This window comes from Pseudorasbora parva, chromosome 15 (assembly GCF_024679245.1).
Source record: "Pseudorasbora parva isolate DD20220531a chromosome 15, ASM2467924v1, whole genome shotgun sequence".
Lineage (NCBI taxonomy): Eukaryota > Metazoa > Chordata > Actinopteri > Cypriniformes > Gobionidae > Pseudorasbora > Pseudorasbora parva.
Window position 1 is genome coordinate 20,225,949 of NC_090186.1, and position 20,329 is coordinate 20,246,277.

At 35.0% G+C, this 20,329-nt stretch overlaps 1 protein-coding gene across 2 annotated transcripts; it reads left to right on the forward strand.

Annotated features, from left to right (window-relative positions):
* Nucleotides 1-202: 202 nt before the first annotated feature.
* Nucleotides 203-19,697, forward strand: lgals8a (galectin 8a). 2 transcript variants are annotated; one of them, XM_067417323.1, is made up of 9 exons: nt 203-361; nt 549-637; nt 2,207-2,417; nt 9,399-9,527; nt 10,404-10,454; nt 12,121-12,147; nt 15,078-15,166; nt 15,301-15,466; nt 17,701-19,697. In XM_067417323.1, exons 1-9 carry the CDS (start codon nt 305-307, stop codon nt 17,848-17,850), a joined length of 969 nt encoding a protein of 322 aa, XP_067273424.1. In that variant the 5' UTR covers nt 203-304; the 3' UTR covers nt 17,851-19,697. The 2 variants fall into 2 exon arrangements, with proteins under 2 accessions (XP_067273424.1, XP_067273426.1); XM_067417325.1 differs by lacking the exon at nt 12,121-12,147.
* Nucleotides 19,698-20,329: the final 632 nt, after the last annotated feature.

Sequence of the window (20,329 nt, forward strand, 5' to 3'; positions counted from 1 at the left end):
TTGATCTTGGAACTTCTCTTATGTCATTGTTTTTTATACAGACATGCATTAGTTAAACAAGTTCTCATTGACTCAAGAACAACGCATGCCAAAAATCTGAAATTATTTTTTAATTTGTATTAAGTATTTCGGTATTTGAATGGGTTCCTCTCAAATCGCGCATTGATTGGTCACTGAACGCGTCGCGCTCATATCGCACTTTGATTGGTCACTGAATACATGCGGAAGTGAAAGTGAAGAATGCGTTTATATTTTTTTCCTCAGTTGGTGATTAACTCGTAACAACAGCATATATAGAGACTTTATGAACAGCATCGCAAATATGTCTGCCGCAAATGCAAAACAAACTGTAACGAATCCAGTAAGAATGACCTTACTTATACGTTTTGCTTTTATGGTTCAATACTTCTACTACTACTACGTAAACAAGTTAACGTCACTTGTTTATCTGTTAATCTTTTTAAAATGAACAAAGCTTAAATGGTTTTATCTTGTAGACTTGTAAGATAGGGCAAACTGAGTCACTGTGTCCCAATTTCTGCCTGTAGACGATTCCATATGCTGGTACCATCCTGGGCGGACTTCAACCCGGAGAGATGGTGCTCATCCAGGGCAGCGTACCCGGTGATTCTGACAGGTGGGGACCATCTCAGTGCTTATAAAGCATCCATATCATTGTAATCTTAAATGTCTCTGCAGTCCCTAGAAAGAAAATACTTCGGGTGGAAGGGGTCTTTATAAGCCACCTTCCTCATTATATTAAATATGCAGACATTACTCAAGCAGGGAAATATTATATAAATAGAAATAAGAGACGATAGAAACTTGAATATGTGGTTTATGGTGAGTCTTCATAGGTGTAATGGTTTTTATACTTTACAAACCGTGTATTCTATTCTATCCCCATACTCTAACCCTACCCCCACCTACCCATCACACAAAATGTTTGCCATTTTTTTGAATTCCAAAAAAAAGTTTTGTACGTTTTTTTAAGCCAATTGGTTTACGATGACACAGGAACCTTCCTCATAAACCATGTTTACGTTGTAATACCCATGTCATTATACACATTTGTGTCTTTATAAACCACATATTCCTGTATACACGCACACACTTTAACTGTCAACTAACTATGTGAACATAAATGTGTCTCTAGAGTTTTTTCATTTAAAGTTGTATCTTTTTATTTCTGGAACAAAATGTAATTTCCAATCTTCCATCTCAAATGATGTGTTTGACATCATGCTGTGATGGAAATGACATTTTGGTTACACTTTAGATTAGGATCCAATTCTCAGTATATTAACATATATTAACTTCAACTTTTGCCACAATAAACTCTAAATTACTGCTTATTAATATTGTTAAGTTTAGGTACTGGGTAGGATTTAGGAATGTAAAATATGGTCATGCAGAATAAGGCATTAAGATGTGCTTTATAAGTACTAATAAACAGACAATATCCTAGTAATATGCATGTAAGCATAACTAGGTATGCACTAGTTAATATTGAGAATTGGACCCTAAACTAAAATGTTATAGACATTAAAAAAAAAAAAAAAAAAATGGAAGAAAATGGACAACTCTTTTGCTTAACTTCATGGCTAGAATTGTATGCATTCATCTCATATACACAATTAATTGATATTTTCACAACTTAAAGATGCACAATGAAAATAATTTGTTCATAAATAATGTTAATCTTCATTTTCTTCACAAATCGCATCTCATATCTAATCGCCAGCATGCTTATCATTAACACTGTTGTCTCTATGGTAACCAAGTACAGTAATGTTTGGAAAAAAACCTTATTAGTGGTAAAATTGTTGACCATGTTGAAAAACGACTGAGGAACAGTTTGTGGAAATAAAAATGTGGGTAAAGATTTATAATAATTTATAAATGATAACATTTATAATTAATAATTTTCACACAAAAATAATTGAAATAGTTTATTTTATTCTTTGTATAGATGAAGAGCCAAAAATGTTAAAATTGAAAGTCTGTGTCCTGAACAGGGGTAAAACAATACAATCTAGTCATTTAAAGTTGCAAAAATAAATGATAACGGCATGGTCAAAGTTTCCAAGATGGTAACAACCATATAACAAAAAATAATATAGTTTGAAATCTGTTGAAACACCCTTGTATATGTTCAAATTGTATCCACAGTCCAAACAGTAAGAAGCACTAAATTGTCTTGCAGATTTCAGGTTGACCTAACCTGTGGCAGCAGTGTGAAGCCTCGGGCAGATGTGGCTTTTCATTTCAATCCTCGCTTCAAGCGCACTCCCTACATCGTCTGTAACACGCTGCAGAATGAGAGCTGGGGAAAAGAGGAGATCCACTATCTGATGCCTTTCAAGCACGATGCTGCCTTTGAGATCATCATACTCGTACAGAAAGATTTGTTCAAGGTTATAAACTTTTTTTTTCACTTTCACATTTTAGTTTGAATTTTATTTTATACTGTATATTGTTGCAATGTGCTAAGTAAATATTTGCATAATTTGTAATTGATTTATTATTTGAAACTTTAATATTAATTTATGCAATTGCAATACGTTGATTTTTTAGTAAAGTCATAGCATTAGCCATACATCCAATGGTACTAATAATTAGCATAATTTCTTTAAGTGTTTTGGTTTTCGGCCTTGGTTTCTTCTTTTTCGGTTTCGGCCAAGAATTTTTATTTCGGTGCATCCCTGACAATCTTCTGCTCGGTATGTTGTCAACACGCTTCAAAAGATGCAAAAACGAATAGTTTCATTGTTGGGACTAAAACCCTAAAACTGGAAGCCATAAAAGACCATGAATCATCCAAATGCCACATCCAGGTAAAAAAAGAGTGCACAGAGTACAGAGCCCTACTCATTTAATGAAATGCATATCAGTTCATGTTTTGTGTGCGTATAAGAGAGAAAGAGAAAATGTCAGTTTTAATTGAGACTTGAGATTAAATAAACTGCTAAAGTATAGCTTGTAGTATTAATTTTCACATACAGTTACACATTGTTGGTTAAAAACAAGAAAGTGGCTGGTAAAAAGATTGAGTGGCTGGTAGATTTTGAAATCCACCAGCTACAGTGGCAGGTGGACAAAAAAGTTAATTACCCAAATGGCACACTTCATATGCACTTTCGGTCTTGTAGACATGTAGCCACGTGTGCGTGTCCATGAGACCGTAGAGTAGAACTTCGATATTGAATAAAAATGCAATATGCAATATCTTGTTAAATAATGCAATATTCAATATGCTATACGATATTGCAATTAGTGTGTTAAATCTATTTAAATTATATATAAAAAAATAAAATAAAAAATCAAACTGAGAATGATACTATTTATGTGTTTCACATTCTTTCTGGGAAAAGAAAGCATCGCTACAACTTCTGAAAGTGACCAGCAGTGTTTTAGCAAAAATTAATGTCACAAATCTGACAATATAATTTTACAATCAATGTAAACAAACTAAAAATGTAATGGCAAAATTTAAAATACCAAAAACCTATGGAAGTAAAACTGTGCCACTGGATTTTGAATTCTAATTTTTAGCACTGAATTTTTTTACATCGAATTTTTAACACTGAATTTTATTTTGCATCTAAATCAGACTTTGAATTCTAAAAGCCATCGAATTTCTAGCTCTGTTTTTTTTTTGACTATGACATTTTTTCAATGTTTTAAAAAAATTCAGTGTAAAAAGAAATTCAAAGTCTCAAAAAATTCAGTGTAAAAAAATTCAACGTCTCAAAAGATTCAGTGTAAAATAATTCAACGTCTCAAAAAATTCAGTGTAAAATAATTCAACGTCTCAAAAAATTCAGTGTAAAAATATTCAGAGTCAACATCCGGGTAACCAAGGAGAAGCAATCGATCCCTGTATCAAATCATCCAACATCCAGCCAATCATTTACGCTCCATTGGTCATGAGTAAATTCACTGAAGCGCCATCGTGTGTGTTCTGAGCCATGCTGCTGAGCTCTGGAGCTCACCTGAAGTGAACTTCCCCGCCAGTGCCGTTTCTAGTCATAGGCAAACTAGGCGGTCGCCTAGGGCGCCAACAGCTGGGGGGCGTCAATGAGCCCCCGCCCCAACAAGATTTTTTAGTTATTTCATATATATTTTATTATTAATATTTCGTACTTTTTCTATTTCAAGGCATTATGATTAGTTGCGATTATTGGAGTGAAGTCGCCATGGTGATAGTGGAGCTGCTGTAATGAAATGAGATCATGTAGAGGGCGGCAGGGAACGTCGTCATCCGTGGCATTGTAACGCTTGTGTCTGAGTGAAAAATGCGGATAGCTCACTTAATGTAACTGTAGTGGATGCAAACACGGAGGCGATTAACATCAAACAGATCGCACTTTATTCCTCGCTGAACTCTCATCACAAACTCCCTTTCCATCCACAGCATTACTTAATAAAACAAAATAACTGTTAGCAACAGAAAACAGAAAATAATCCCCACACATGGGAGCTCAAGACTCAGTGCGCACATTCACAAAATGCAGACTTCGTTTGCAGGGAGCGCTCGCAACTCTTAAAGGGGCCACACTATATTTCTACTCGTTACAGCCTGCTTTAGTTTCATCATCATGAAAAGGTCAAAGCCATCAGGGGCTCAGTATCGTAAAAAGAGCGAAATATACAGGTATAGCCTACTTATTGGTTACTTGTTCTCTACTAAGCTGGTCCCTCTATCATAATGTTGAGCAAAACATTACACTGAATATTAGTACTGGACGGACCACACGCCATGCTCATTTCAGGTGCAGAACATTATAGCAGTTAATTTGAATAATTTTTTTTTTTACATCAGAGATAGCTGTTTAGTGTAAATTGATCAAGTAGGCTAATACTGTCATAACCATGGGCGTCACTAGGCCCTTTTTTATGAACTTATGCATCAGCCCCCCCTAAAAAAATATGTGATTAACCTTTAAAACATGAAACTGGCGCAAGGCTTCGGCTACTGCTTCGTCCCGTCTTTTAGTCTTTGTGTCACTGTGTTCTTCAATCCGCAGCGGCGCCGAGTGACATGGTTTTCAAGCTATTGTTATCTAATTTTTTGGCCTTCAGAACATCTTAAAATACACATATGTAGATCATAGAAATCAAATTTTTCTCGGGGGAGCATGCCCCCGAACCCCCCAACATCTGTGATCTCAGAGATAATAAACCTAGCTACATTATTCGATTAATGCATGTACAATATGCCCATGAAATAAGGAAGTCATATTTACTTAATAATTTGAAGTAAAAAAAAAAAAAAAAAAGGGGGGGGGGGGGGGGGTGCAACATATGAATCTCGCCTAGGGTGCCAGAAAGGCTAGAAACGGCCCTGTTCCCCGCCTTCCTGTTTCAGCATCACATGGCCAATGGAGCGTAAATGATTGGCTGGATGTTGGATGATTTGATACAGGGATCGATTGCTTCTCCTTGGTTACCCGGATGTTGACTCTGAATATTTTTACACTGAATTTTTTGAGACGTTGAATTATTTTACACTGAATTTTTTGAGACGTTGAATTATTTTACACTGAATCTTTTGAGACGTTGAATTTTTTTACACTGAATTTTTTGAGACGTTGAATTTCTTTTTACACTGAATTTTTTTAAAACATTGAAAAAATGTCATAGTCAAAAAAAAACAGAGCTAGAAATTCGATGGCTTTTAAAATTCAAAGTCTGATTTAGATGCAAAATAAAATTCAGTGTTAAAAATTCGATGTAAAAAAATTCAGTGCTAAAAATTAGAATTCAAAATCCAGTGGCACAGTTTTACTTCCATAAAAACCCTTTGCTTGACTTGGTAATATATCATTTTATCCACCTAAAACTAGAAGAGAGCATCCTGTTAAAAAACGGTTTGGACGATTATTTTTGTTATTTTAATTTATCTTTGTTATTAAAAATAAGAACTAAAAACGTTAGTCTTCACATTAATTAAATATACAATGTATACAGACAGTGGCAGGTTTACTGTGTTAGCCGCCTGTCACTTTAAGAGCTAATGCATGCATCCTATTGACACACACTCTGCTTTTTCCCCAACTGATATTGCTCACTTAAAGCATAACTGACTGTGTTTACATGAATACTCATACGGCAATTTTGCCATAACTGTGTATATATTCACAATGTTGAAGTAGCCTATTCTAAATCATTCAGATATTGCAATATGTACATTTGCGATATTTCAATAATTTCGATATATTGCATAGCACTACTGTAGGGTGTCCCATTTGACCTTTTAGGTTTCAGAAGGGTGCTTGCGAGCAGCCCCTTTGTTGTCGATATACACCCTTGATGCAAACTTTTGTCGATTCCACACTGGTGCGAGCTCTGCAGCAGACTTCTTGGCCCTTTTCCAAATGGCACACTTCATATGCATTTTCGGTCTTTTAAACTTACTGGGGCTGCCGTGTGCGCGTGTCTGTCAAAGGGATAGTTTACCCAAAAATGAATATTAGCCCTTGGTTTACTCACCCTCAAGAATGTATATGACATTCTTCTTTTAGATGAATACAATCAGGAGTTGTTTTTTTTTTTTTAAATGTCCTGGCTCTTCCAAGCTTTATAATGCCAGTGAAAGGGAAGTTCTGTTTTGAAGGTTAACCTTCTGTCTTATTTCAACTTGCTTGATACCTTCCTGCCTTGAAATGTGTCCTCCGAAGGCAGCATTTTCCAGGTTTCGGACGCAGCCTGTCTGCTGGATACTCATCAAGATGGATATGTTGACATACTTCTTGTGTGAGTTTGTCTGTTTAAGCGCAAGACTTGAAAGATAACTCAATATTTGTGCGCTGTGAGAGGAATGCGCGCTCTCGCATGATGCACAGAGACAGATCTCACACAGCGCGCGCGAGTCCTCATTCGCGTCCTTTGCCGAATATACCCAGGTGGTGACGGAGAAAATAACTGGTCATATTCGGACGTTTACAATTGAAGTTTACAAAGAGAGACCGTTTTGCCCGTTTTTCTTTTATGAGGAGCCAGCACAGGTATCCATCGACAGAAATATAAAGCATTATTTTCAAGTTACAACCCATATTATAGATGCATCATCAGATGTGAGATGAACCACGTACGTCCACACCGCAGATGTTGCTTTAGACAAGCATGTGCAGGTTGTGGTTTCTGTTTACGTCATCACAACATTTCGCCGTATTATTTCGGTGATAAAAGTCTTTCGGCCAAAAAACGAAAATGGGCTTTTGGGCCATTTTCGGCCGAAGATTTTCGGTGTATCCCTATTTTTAGTAGCTAGTTCACCTAGTATGAATGCACTTAACACTCAATTAAGCAAGCTTCATTGCATCAAGTTGTTCTTACTTAAACCATTTAAGTTGTGTCTACATAATTCTATTTGTGATCTGAGGACTTTTATTCCCACAATGCATTGCAGCACGAAAACATTAATTGCTTTGTTTCATTGTTTTTGGCATCATTTTACCATTTTATTTGCTGTCTTTTGTCAGTATAGCCCCAATAACGACAGCAAATAAACTTGTAATGGTCTTGTTAAAGGGATAGTTCACTTTGAAATTAAATTTTGATATGTTTTAGCTTACCTCATGGGCATCCGAGCATTTGAAGCATTCTGGGAATTGTTCATCCCCTTGAGACAAAAATACATGTCTTTTCTCAGTATAGAAAGCACCATTTTCAAAAATAATTTCACATTTCTACTACATTAATGACCCAGTTTAAATACAGATTCATCTTCCCAGCGCTGAACCTTTAAGTGTAGAAAAAAAAATGTTACCATTGTTGTGTTTTGCATGCTGAATGTTGAAGTCTGTGTGGGACTCAAGCATGATCAACTGTAAGATGTTGTCAAAAATATAGAGGCATTATATCAACACAATTAAAAGTTTGTCAGAAGTGTTAGCAATCAAATGTTAAAATCACCAACTGGCATTAAATTTTATATATATTTTTATATATTTATATTTTATATAGTATTTAGTTGTATTGTCAATAACATTCTAGATGATTGGAAAATTAGTGAATGCAACTAAGAAGGACAATGACTGCAGAAGTGGAGGAAATTTGTGAAAAGTCTATTAAGAATTGCCCCGCCTCAACCTTTTGCCCACTCGCCTGTTTCTTTTTTGTTTGTTTGTTTGTTTGTTTGGTTTTTTGCTTTGGCAAAATGGTACTCAAACCAGTCAAGTAATGTTTACTTTCCGAGTTTGTGTTTCCAAGTAACAAATGCATTAGCATGCAAATAGTTCAGATTAAATTTTTTTAAAGTTCAACAATTTTTTGGACATTAAGTAAAATTAATTAAAAAGTCTAAGTAAGAACAATTATTGGCTTTTACAGTGGATCAAGGTTTGTTTTGTTTGTTTGAATTCATTTCAGAAATCACCAGTGTTTTTCAGAAATCGTTTACTGCTCTTTTTAAAATACTTTCTACTTAATATGCAGCAGGTAAGCTATCCCTAAAGTGTAACGGTGGCTCTGTGGACCAAAACATTAGACGTTTGAGATGCCAAACACCTTGAAAGTAGAGGAGAGTAGGCGGCTGCAGTCAGGGGAGAAATAAAAAATTCCCATTGTGTTATAGAGATCTATGCAACTTAGCAAAAGCAGATACTGCACGTTCTTTGTTACAGATGAAATGGATGCATTTGAAATACTATTGAATTTAATGTGAAGGGAGTTTAATTCCCAAAATCTGTCTTGTCCATCATTCAAATGAAGACATGATTTCAGAAATATGATTAAAATCACATAATTCTAAAGGGACATGATAATGAAAAAAATGAGATGAGAAGAAATAAATGTGTTAACTTTTTCATTTCTCCTAGAAACATTATTCTCTTTTCATACAATGAACTTTTCATTAGGGTTAGGCATAACTAGTGATGCCATTAATATGACATGGATAGAAAAGCTATATTTCATATATTTTGCGAGTGAACACGATTTTTGTGAGAAAATTGAAAGTTTCTCTTGGAACGTTTCTGAGAGAACAGAATATTTGCTCACTTTCACAAGCAAACACAAAAGCATTGAAATAATTTTTCTCATATCTCATATTGTGTCGATCACTGTCTTAATAGGGGCTCTGTGTGATTCTATTGAGGTTATAATTTATTCTCACATGTTAAATAGAATATTTCAGAATTGAATCATAGAGATAGAATCAGTTTAGTTAAGTTGTTCTAAGCCAACGAGAGCTGTAGCGTCAGCAAATCATTTTCCCATCGTGTTTTTAAATCACATGCTTTTAGTTGATGGCACTCTCACGCATACGTTCTTTTGTCCTTTATAAGAAGAGGAGGTGCTCAGAAAAAAAATGTTTTGTGATTTTACAAATTACTTCTTGTTTTTAAAATAATGATAAATTAAATAAATATAGTTTGTTTTATTGCCTCCAGGTGGCGGTAAATGGTTCTCATCTGCTGGAGTACAGGCACAGGTTAGAGCTCAAGAAGGTGGACACGCTGGCCATATCAGGGAAGGTTCAAATTCAGGCCATTGGGTTTATTCCCAGTTCAGTGAGTAAGGTAACACGCTCTTTTCTTCTTCTTTTTTTCCAATTCAAATTTGAAATGTCCCCAAACATTTTAAGATTTTAAGAAAATTTTTGCATATGCATTAAAGAAGCTTGAAAATACAGATATATTCACAAACACTGTTAATATACAATTAAATATACAGTATACAATTGCTTAAGAGTCTATGATTGGATCCTTATTGCAGTGATTATTATGTTTCTAACTGTTTGGCAACAGTTCTTCTAACCCTAATTAATGGAGTGTGTAGCTTTTAATTTTTTTTAAACAACCATGTAAATAAATTGATGCACCTCTTGATGGAAATAGCACCATAACATTTATTTCCAATTAAGAGGTGCATCGATTTTTGGTCAATATCTTGTATTGACAATGCAAGAGTCGAGCACTCTGTAAAGTCTCTTCCAGCACATCCTAAAGACCCAACGAATTTAAGGTCTGGACTCAGAGGTGCCAAAACATGTGTGAAAATGATTCTTGATGCTCCCTCCTAACCATTCTTTCACTTGGGCCTGATGAATCTTGACAATGTCATACTGGAATATGGCCATGAACCTACATGGTTAAGAAATGAAAAGCTACTACTCGCACCATCACATGCTAGAAACAGAATTGTCCATGTGATGATCCAATCATTGACTTAAGCATTTGCCCATTAAAACCCTTTTAAACCCATGTTTTTTTTTTTTTGGCCAGACAGTGTAAGATATGTAGATAATACTCTTAGATTAATTGTAGACTGTAGGTCAGGTGTACATGATACATGATGCAAACACTGTTCATTTGATCAGTACATTTACTGTTCGTTATGATGTGGTTGGCACTGCATTTTGGGATGTAAACATTATAATGTTATTTTATTTTCAGAATCCCATCACACCTTCAAATGTAGTTGCGAGCAAAAGATCACAGCCATATGTAAGTGACTGCTAATGTTGTTTTCAGTAATTGTGGGTGTTGGTTGTTTTCAGTAATTGTGGGGATATATATATATATATATATATATATATATATATATATATATATATATATATATATATATATATATATCCCCACAATTATATATATATATATATATATATATATATATATATATATATATATATATATATATATATATATATATATATTTATATATATATATATATATATATGCACACTACTGTTCAAATTTCGGGGTTATTAAGATTTTTGTAATGCTTTGAAGGAAGAAAAGATGTTTGTCATGGCTGTATTTATTTGGTAAAAAATAAACAGTAATACTGTGAAACAGTAATACTGTGAAATATTATTATAATTTACAACAACTGTTTTCTATTTTAATATATTTTTAACGGGTTAGTTCACCCAAAAATGAAATTGATGTCATTAATGACTCACCCTAATGTCGTTTATGGATTTGTCCCTCTTTGGCTAATGTACTTTCAAGATGGAGGGGCAACATGGCGACCGGCATTCGAACCCCTCACCCGTATGTATTTTCAATGGCATATTATAAACTTACGAGAATACTTTATTACTTGAAAGAAGTAAATATACATTAATGAGCACATATATTTTTAAAAGAACTAAGTGTTTTTAGCTAAGAATAAACTAAAAAATTACACAGTGTATCTTTAAATAGAATCTCTTGAAGCATCGAACATATATTTTGGTCCAAAAATAACAAAAACTCTGACTTTATTCAGCATTGTCTTCTTTTCCGGGGTTGTTTTCAATCCTCAAATAAAGATTCAAACGGTTATGAATCAGAATATTGATTTATGATTCGGATCGCCAATGTGACTTGATTTCAGCAGTTTGGCAGTTTAACATGCGATCTGAACCATGAATCGATAAGCTGATTCATAATCGTTTGAATCTTAATTTTAGGATTGAAAACAAACAGGGGAAAGATGAAAATGCTGCATAAAGTCGTAGTCTTTATGATTTTTGGACCAAAATGTATTTTCGATGCTTCAAGAGATTCTAATTAACTAACTGATGTCACACATGGACTACTCTGATTTGTATTACCTTTCTGGACATGGACAATATAGTGTGCATACACTTTTATTGGAGGAACAGAAAAGCTCTTGGACTAAATATAAAATATCTTAAACTGTGTTCTGAAGATGAACGAAGGTCTTACGGGTGTGGAACGACATCAGGGTGGGTCATTAATGACATCAATTTCATTTTTAGGTGAACTAACCATTTAAAATGCAATTTATCAAAGCTACATTTTTTTTGTCATATGATCTGTTAGAAATGATTTTATTATGCTGATTTGCTGCTCAAGAAACATTTTTTATTACTATCAATGTTGAAAACAATTGTGCTGCTTAATTATTCACGATTTCTTGATAAATAGACAGTTCAAAAGAACAGCATTTATTTGAAGTAAAACATTTTGATGTAATGTGTCCATGCTAAATAAAAGTATTAATTTCTTTTTAAAGCAAATATTTATTAATGACCCCAAACTTTTGTACAGTGGTGTGTGTACACGTGTTGGTGAAGTCATATCTTTGTTTTGCAGTAAAATAGATTGTTTAGCTGAAGCTGTTTAATTAAAACATTCCCCTCCTCTTTCATCCAATAGTCAGACATGTCGGAGTCAGGTGACACAGTGAGTACACATCACGGCTGAATAATTTCCTTATTCAGTTTTTATGTGGCAGCTTTACTTTTTACTACAAATCAAACTGGATAAGTCAATTTCAGAATGATTAAAGGGATAGTTCACTTTAAAATGAAAATTCTGTCATCCTTTACTCACCCTCAAGCTGTTTCAAACCTGTATGAATGTCTTTCTTCGGCTGAACACAAGGGAAGATATTTTGAAGAGTGTCAGTAACCAAACAGTTAACTGGAGCCATTGACTTCCATAGTATTTTTTTTTTCCTACTATGGAAGTCAATGGCTCCAGTTACCTGTTTGGTTACTGACACTCTTCAAAATATCTTCCCTTGTGTTCAGCCGAAGAAAGACATTCATACAGGTTTGAAACAGCTTGAGGGTGAGTAAAGGATGACAGAATTTTCATTTTAAAGTGAACTATCCCTTTAAAATCATATTGAGATGGATGCCTCGCAGTCTGGACAGAAATTGGCTTAATTATTTGGTCACTTTGACCCTTAAATCCGGCCTTTACTGATTAGGAACTTGTAGGTAGTGTACAACCTCAATAAACTGTGTATAGTGACTTATTGTTAATAGTGTTTGCTATGTCAAGCATCACTATAACTGTTGCTCATATTCATTCATACTTGAAGTTCACCCAAAAATTTAAATTCTGTCATAATTTACTCTCTCTAATGTTGTTCTTGTATGATGTTCTTTCTTCCATAGGACATAAAAGAAGATATTTTGAGAAATGTTTTAGTGTTTATATTGTACATATAGTAGAAGGCAATGGTAACCAAACTGCTTGGTTGCCAACATTCTTCAAAATATCTTCTTCTGTGTTACACTGATGAAATTCATACAGGTTTGGAACAACATGAGGGTGAGTAAATGATGACAGAATTTACATTTTTGGTTGAACTATCCTTTTAACAGTCTCCTAAGATTAAGTATTTAACTTTAGCCCTCAATTCAATGACACCTCAAAATGTTCAACTTAAGTAGGCATTATTTTTCTAAGAAATCAGACTTACTTACACTTTTTTTTTTTTTTTTTTTTTTTACACAATTTATGTCACAGGCAAAAAAAGCAATTATCAAATTACATCTGGTTAGGTCATGGTATAAATCTAAAGGGGATGCTACACAGGGCAATTTTTTGAGCAATGTTGCTAAGCAATGTTGCCATCAACAGGCAACCAGATGAGACACAGGGCCCACAACAGACTGATCAACATTATCCAGATAGAAATTTGTTGCCCATTTTTGATGGGAAAGTGCACAAGCAACATTGTCCAGCAACACAGCTCAAAAAAGTTGCCCTGTGAGCAAATCTGAGATTTGTTCTAACTAAGCATGATGAAGAAGACGACATTTTGTCAATTTGTCACGCTGTAGTGTTTTCTGTTACTACAGTGTGTGTTTGGTATCCCAACCCTACCAGTCAACTCTAACCATCAGAAAACTCTAACAACCAGCTAACAATGCCCTGTGAACCACCCATAACACCCTAGATGGCCTAGCCATCTAATTGAATAATAATAATTGAATAATCATGGCTACTCTAAATGAATTATATAAATAATGTCAATAGCAGGGCCATTCAGAACTAGAGTCTATCATGTGCATAGTAAAGCGATCATCGACAATCACTTTGGGTGAGTCTGATGTGGATATTTGATATGGTCAAAAGATCGTATCTGTGCATTAAGACTTCCAGTGTAAAAGCAGACCTTAAGGCAGAGATATTTAGAGACCATGCTCCCGGAGACCTACTGTCCTGTAAAATTTCTATCCATCCTGCTTCAGCACACCTGCATGTGTTTTTCAAGAGATCCTGGACAAAGCCGCTTTAAGGCAAGGCTTTAAAGGCAATGCTGTGGTACGCCGGAAAGGAGACCAGATTGGCTAATCTTCAGCATGTTTTCCATTAAATATTTGTTTTGGAATTATCTATTTTTTGAGTTTACACCAAAAAAGGCTATTTTATAAGATAAGTCATGGAAACTTTTGCGACGGGTAGCATTTAGTTCATGGCAACTCTTATTAATTTCTATGGTATGCGCAAACAGTGATAGGTTGTCGCACAACTCAATTCAATGTCAAGGCAGTAGTGTGATTTGTTATCAAGGCACACGTGATCCAAGTTGGCCTTTATGCTCTCTCCAATGGTAGAGCCACAGACCCTCATATCTCCAAATAATTAGACCTCATGGGATAGTAAAGTGTCCATCGTATGCATACTTCAGAATCTCGTCAGAAGTAGTAAATCAGCTTTTTGCCTACTTTTTTACTGTGAATTTGGACTGTTTTTCGCCTACTAAATGGGAATATACAATTTCGTATGCAGCCCATCTCTGTCCTAAAGAACTTGATTAGCTGGTTAAGGTGTGTTTGATTTGGGTTGGCGCTAATCTCTGCAGGACAGTGGGTCTCAGGAGCAGGGTTGAAGATCACTGCCTTAAGGGTGGAAAACACTACATGAATTGTGAACAGATTTGCCCCGTTTGCATTCTGGACGAGATGCTGAAAGTCAGACCCAGTCTGCAGATTTTGCTCATTGTAGTTGACAGATTTCACAGAAAACCATATAGTGTATGATACTATTAACATGTTTGATATTTTGCACAGATTTTTGAACACTGTTTTGGTTTGTCATGCAACAAGACTACATTCTATGCGTCTTTGTTGTTGTTGGAACAACTTGAAAATTATATTAGTGCGTGATGCTCAGTAGTTGCCCAGATTTCTCAGCAATTGTGTGATGCCTAGTGTTTTGATTTTAAAAGTCATGTAGTGTATTCCAGTTTTTAGTGACTCCATAGCAACACCTTGGTATTAAAAGCTGTGAATTAATTATTATTGGGTGAAATGCGCTGTCTTCATCCTGCTGAATCTGAAACCCTTGTCAGATGTGTTCCTTTTTCACTTCAGAGTCTTCCATTTAAGAGCAAACTTGCGAAAGGTTTGAGTCCAGGAGATTCCATTATGGTGAAGGGGCAGATCACTGGTTCCCCAGAAAGGTAGGAGAAGAAAACCACCAGCAGGACTTCCACTGGAATATTATAGAGACTGTATATAATAAATGCTTTTTGTAGTTTTTAACCCATTTCTCATGAAATGTCATGTCTTTTTATATCTTCTTTTATCCCCATAGTCTTTCAGTAAACTTGCGCATCAGTAACTCAGAGGACATTGCTTTTCACTTAAACCCTCGTTTCAAAACTGGATCCTTTGTTCGAAACTCTTTCCTGTCGGGTTGTTGGGGGTCCGAGGAGCGCTCCCTCTCCAGCTTTCCTTTCTCACCTGGTCAATACTTTGAGGTATCAGTCATTTACATTGTTTTCACACCTATAGTTTATTATTGCATTTTCTTTTTGGCTCGGTTCGCTTTCACAAGGCAACATTTCAAGGCATACCAAAATGTGTTTGTGTAAGTCACACGTGTGTACAACTGTCCTCGTAGTTAGTTTCCTCTGCGTCATCCATCAAAATGATTGACAAGCTTGCTGCATGAGCTTATGGTGGCTTTATTTGTAACTGTCGAGACATGTGCTATATGAATGTAGCTGTCATTCCCGCTCTTAAATGATACATTCGTATCAATACTGCAGCAAATTCAAATGCGCTTTTTTTGGATCTCAAGACACACAAACAATGTCAAGCCTTTATCGGGACAGCATTCTCACATAGAGAAGCACAATTACACAACATTTTAAGATTAAGATGAGAAGATGACTCTTTTGGTTTTCAACTGTGATAACTAATGTGCTCACAGAATCAGACACTATTGCTATTATAGCACATTTCCGGTTATGAATTATAATACCACTTGGTTCGTTGGTCTGTTGGGTCGGATTACTTTCACACCTCAAGCGAACTGTTTGCAATCGGGCCGATACCACCTTGTTCAGGTTGTCTCAGAGTAATTGTTTTAGTGCGGATCAAAGCTTGATTGCCGTGTTCACATATGACCTAAACTAACCAACCCAAGAGAGAAAACACACCAGGTTCCGAAACAAACGCTCAGGTGTGAAAGCACCCCTATTGTCACTAACAGTGCGTTCAGACTTGTTTTTTTGGTTCTTTTGGTCCCGACCATACATTTAGTCCGGATTCGCTTAGCGTACGCACTGTAATTTTTATCAGCAAACCTAAAGACATAAAGCAAAACAAAGTGGCGTTATGACGTATATTTTGCTTCATATCTTAACGAACATCCAAAACAATGCTGTGTGTTGTTCTAAATGCACTCATTGTATGTGCGAAAATACAATAGTATTTTTACCAGCTGAGAATTCGTAAAGGGCTTATAAATCAATAAGTGAAAAGAGAACCACGAATTCCTCCGTTGCACACACAAATGAGGATCTGCCGGTTCTGAGGCCTATACTGAACTTGTTTGGGGCACTCTAAGGATTGAATTGCAGTGTTCACACTTATTTAAATGAACCACACTAACAGAGCAAGTGTGAATACACCCTGAATGATAGCATTTCCTAAAATGTTAATTCATCATGAAATCTAAATAATTAATTTGTCAAATAGCTCAAACAGCCAAATTAGGCATTGTTTAATTAACTAATATTACCAGTTATTTAATGTAAATTAGTTAATTTAATGATAATGGATGTTACAGCAATGTTATATTTTCATCCTGTCATGCTATAAAAATGCCCAAATGTTATTTTATGGGTGTAACAAATTTAAAGGAATAGGTCACCCTAAAAGGAAAATGTTATATTTATCTGCTTACCCCCAAGGCATCCAATATGTAGGCGTGTTTGTTTCTTTACTAGACACAAATGAAGATTTTAAACTCCAACCATTGCTTGTATAATGCATGTCAATGGGGTCTAATTAGAATTACACACGGACACCGAATTCAGTTCTCTTCCGTTGATGTGCTTAAAACACGCATACACTCAAACAAATGTCAAATTTCCTGTCTCAGGGAATATCCTTGTTAAGATTCGCTTATGTGAACATAGACAATTAGAATTAGACCCCATTGACATGCATTATACAAGCAACGGTTGGAGTTAAAAATCTTCATTTGTATTCTACTGAAGAAACAAACACACCTACATCTTCGATGCCCTGCTTGGAAGCAGATAAACATCAAAATTTCATTTTTTTGTGAACTATCCCTTTAAGGAATTGTTGCAGTTTTAGTAATTAAAATTAGTTAATAATCATAACTTTAGAAGACATAACATTATGTGAAAGACCATGAATCACTATTTTAAATGGGAGGACAGATTTGCTAGAAATCTAGTGCTAGAATAACCACATTATTGATTTATTAATGAACATTAGTTCGTTTATTTGATCTAAGAGTGCTTACAATGAGAAAACATGGAATGTGTACCTAATTGGATGCTTTAATTTAGAAAATAGAGCCTTTTGCTTCACTTTGAAAAGTGTCACATTACAGAAGTAAAATACAGAATCATTTCATCAGTTCCTGCTTGTGCATCTTATCCATTGTAGCTTTTTTCTTTAGTAGTATCTGCTCTTTGAACTCTGACTTCTACCTCATGCTCTTCCATGGCAGATGATCATCCTGTGTGAAGCTCAGGAGTTTAAAGTGGCAGTAAACGGGTTCCACCAGCTGAGTTACAAGCATCGTGTACAGGATCTGAGTTGTGTGGATGTGCTAGAGATTTCTGGAGATTTAGAGCTCAAGGATGTCAAGATGTGGTGAGCAGCTCCAGCCTGAAGACTATTCCAATATTTCCTCCAACCAAGTATATTTAATCAACCTGTGACTCCTGTGGCTAATCTCAACTACTTTAACTAACTTCAAGTTACAATATGAATTTGGACTAGTATGCTAGACCTAGAATTTGGTCTGTTATTATTATTATTATTTTTTATCACTATCACTGGCTGGTTGGATCTGTCTAAAAATGCTACTCCTCAACCACTTTATCAAACTATTAGCACATTTAAACTAGGGCTGCACAATATATTGTTTTAGCATCATTGCAAATTCAGAGATCCGTTCATTTTTTGCATGTGATTCTCATAGAGCGAAAGTTTATCTTTTGCACTTGTTTGAGGTCCTGTCAGTTTAAACATTAAAGGAATTTCAAACCATTCGAGCGCAAGAAGACACAAAAGGGAACTCAATTCTGAACCTGCAGACAGCACACGGACACCGAATTCAGTTCTCTTCCGTTGATATGTGCTTAAAACAGACACATACACTCAAACAAATGTCAAATTTCCTGTCTCAGGGAATATCCTTGTTAAGAGTCGCTTATGGCTTATGTGAACATAAACAATTGTGAAAGAAAATGGATGCTTATCATTATATTGGATCCATGCATTAGCTCTTAAAGTAACAGCAGCCTAATATTCCTGCTGCTGTCTGTCATTAATGTTAATCAAAATACAAGGGGGAAAAAAACACTTTTGTAGCTTTAGCAAAGATGATTTAATTTATACAGTTGAAGACTGTAGTGTTATTTAATTTGTGTTCTATTGTATTTATCTATGCTTGTAATTTATTTGTTTCCATGCAGATTCACTCCCGTAATAAATCACAAGTGACATGATTCAATCTTTCCAAACAGAGTTGGTGAAATATTCATATTGCAGACAAGCGAAATACCGCAATGTCAGATGTTTTTTCCAATATTGTGCAGCCCTAATTTAAACCATACTTTGAAGTTTAGTTATTTTTTTCTCCCAATAAGTGCAGAAGTTTGATACAGTGTGATGTTAATGACTAGTTCCTGTGTAAAGACGGGCAGAAATTAACTCTCGATGACTGAGAAAAAAAAGAAAAAAAAACATTTGCTGATTATTATGGGAGACGATCTGAACTTGAACCTTGATGAGGTGAAGTGGGCTCCGCGAGACTTGTATTCAACATGAAAATTAAACATGTTTGCCATGGGTCAAAAAGGTTGTGGACCCCGGACATAACAGATGGATGAAAAAAAAAAGCCATCTGGCAGGATGCTAATGGTTGTGCAACAGTAATTATACTGTCTGTCCGGCCATTTGTTTCCGAATCATTCCAAGTTAATTCCAGGCATTTGCAATAACAGATTGCAGGTTTACATTTCACATTGTTAGAGCAGATTAACACACCCATCCTGATCCCACCATAAATCTTTTAATAATGAATATAATAATTGAAGTTGTTTCATTAAAACATTTAATTTTCCTTTCTTCAGAAGGTCATCAGACAAGCAGATGATTAGCTAATGAAGCCTGCACTAATGTATTTGACTTGGCATGATAATCTTATAGGAATAATAAATCAATAAATCACGTTTGCCATTAAGTTCCAGGGACTAAAGAGAAGCAAATATTTTCTTCTTTTTTTTTTTATTAATGGTTCATTGTTTTTGCAGATCTATGCAATTATTCCAGTGGCCTAAAATTGCTTTTTACTACTACTACTTTTTAAGAATTGTCTGGTAATTTGTGAAATATTATAGAATGTATAAATATAATTTGTGTTGTTTTTTTCTCCTTTGTGATCTGTTGGTCAGTGTTTTAGAAAGAAGCAATTATGAAAAAAAATATATATATAATAAAAATGTAATATATACCTTTTAAAATGTCTAGTAGTTATGTTTTGTAATTGCAATAACCCTGTAAAGCCTGACATGATTTTGTTTTAATTATATATTGTTTTATGGTGCTTAACTTAACAACTTTACCTTATCTGTATTATTCTCAGGTTAGGAAAGTAAATCAAATCTTAATAATAAGCATTTTAAAATACTTACAATCATACAGAAGACTTTCCCATGGTCTGTTCTTGCTCAACACCATGAATCGATGCCTTGATTTTGTTGTGAAATTAGAAGTACATTTATTAGTTTTTCTAGCAGTAGAAATATTTGACTAATATATATATATATATATACAAGTTAAAGTAAAAAATATCAAAAGTTTTTCAGTCAAGGTAATAATATCGATGGTTCTGGTGCCGGAGCTTCTCTTCAGGTGGTTACAAAGCAGCATCTGATGTCACTGTCGTCACAAATATTTAAAGATAAATTAGTGAATTCCCCAAATGACTGACTGGCAACACACCCTTTAAAAAGGCCTGTTGTATGCATTCTCTCCTCTTGTCTGCATCACTTTTCATCCACAGCAACATACTTAACACATACTAGTTATAAAATTCACCTTAAATTTTACTCTGTATGGCTGCTTCT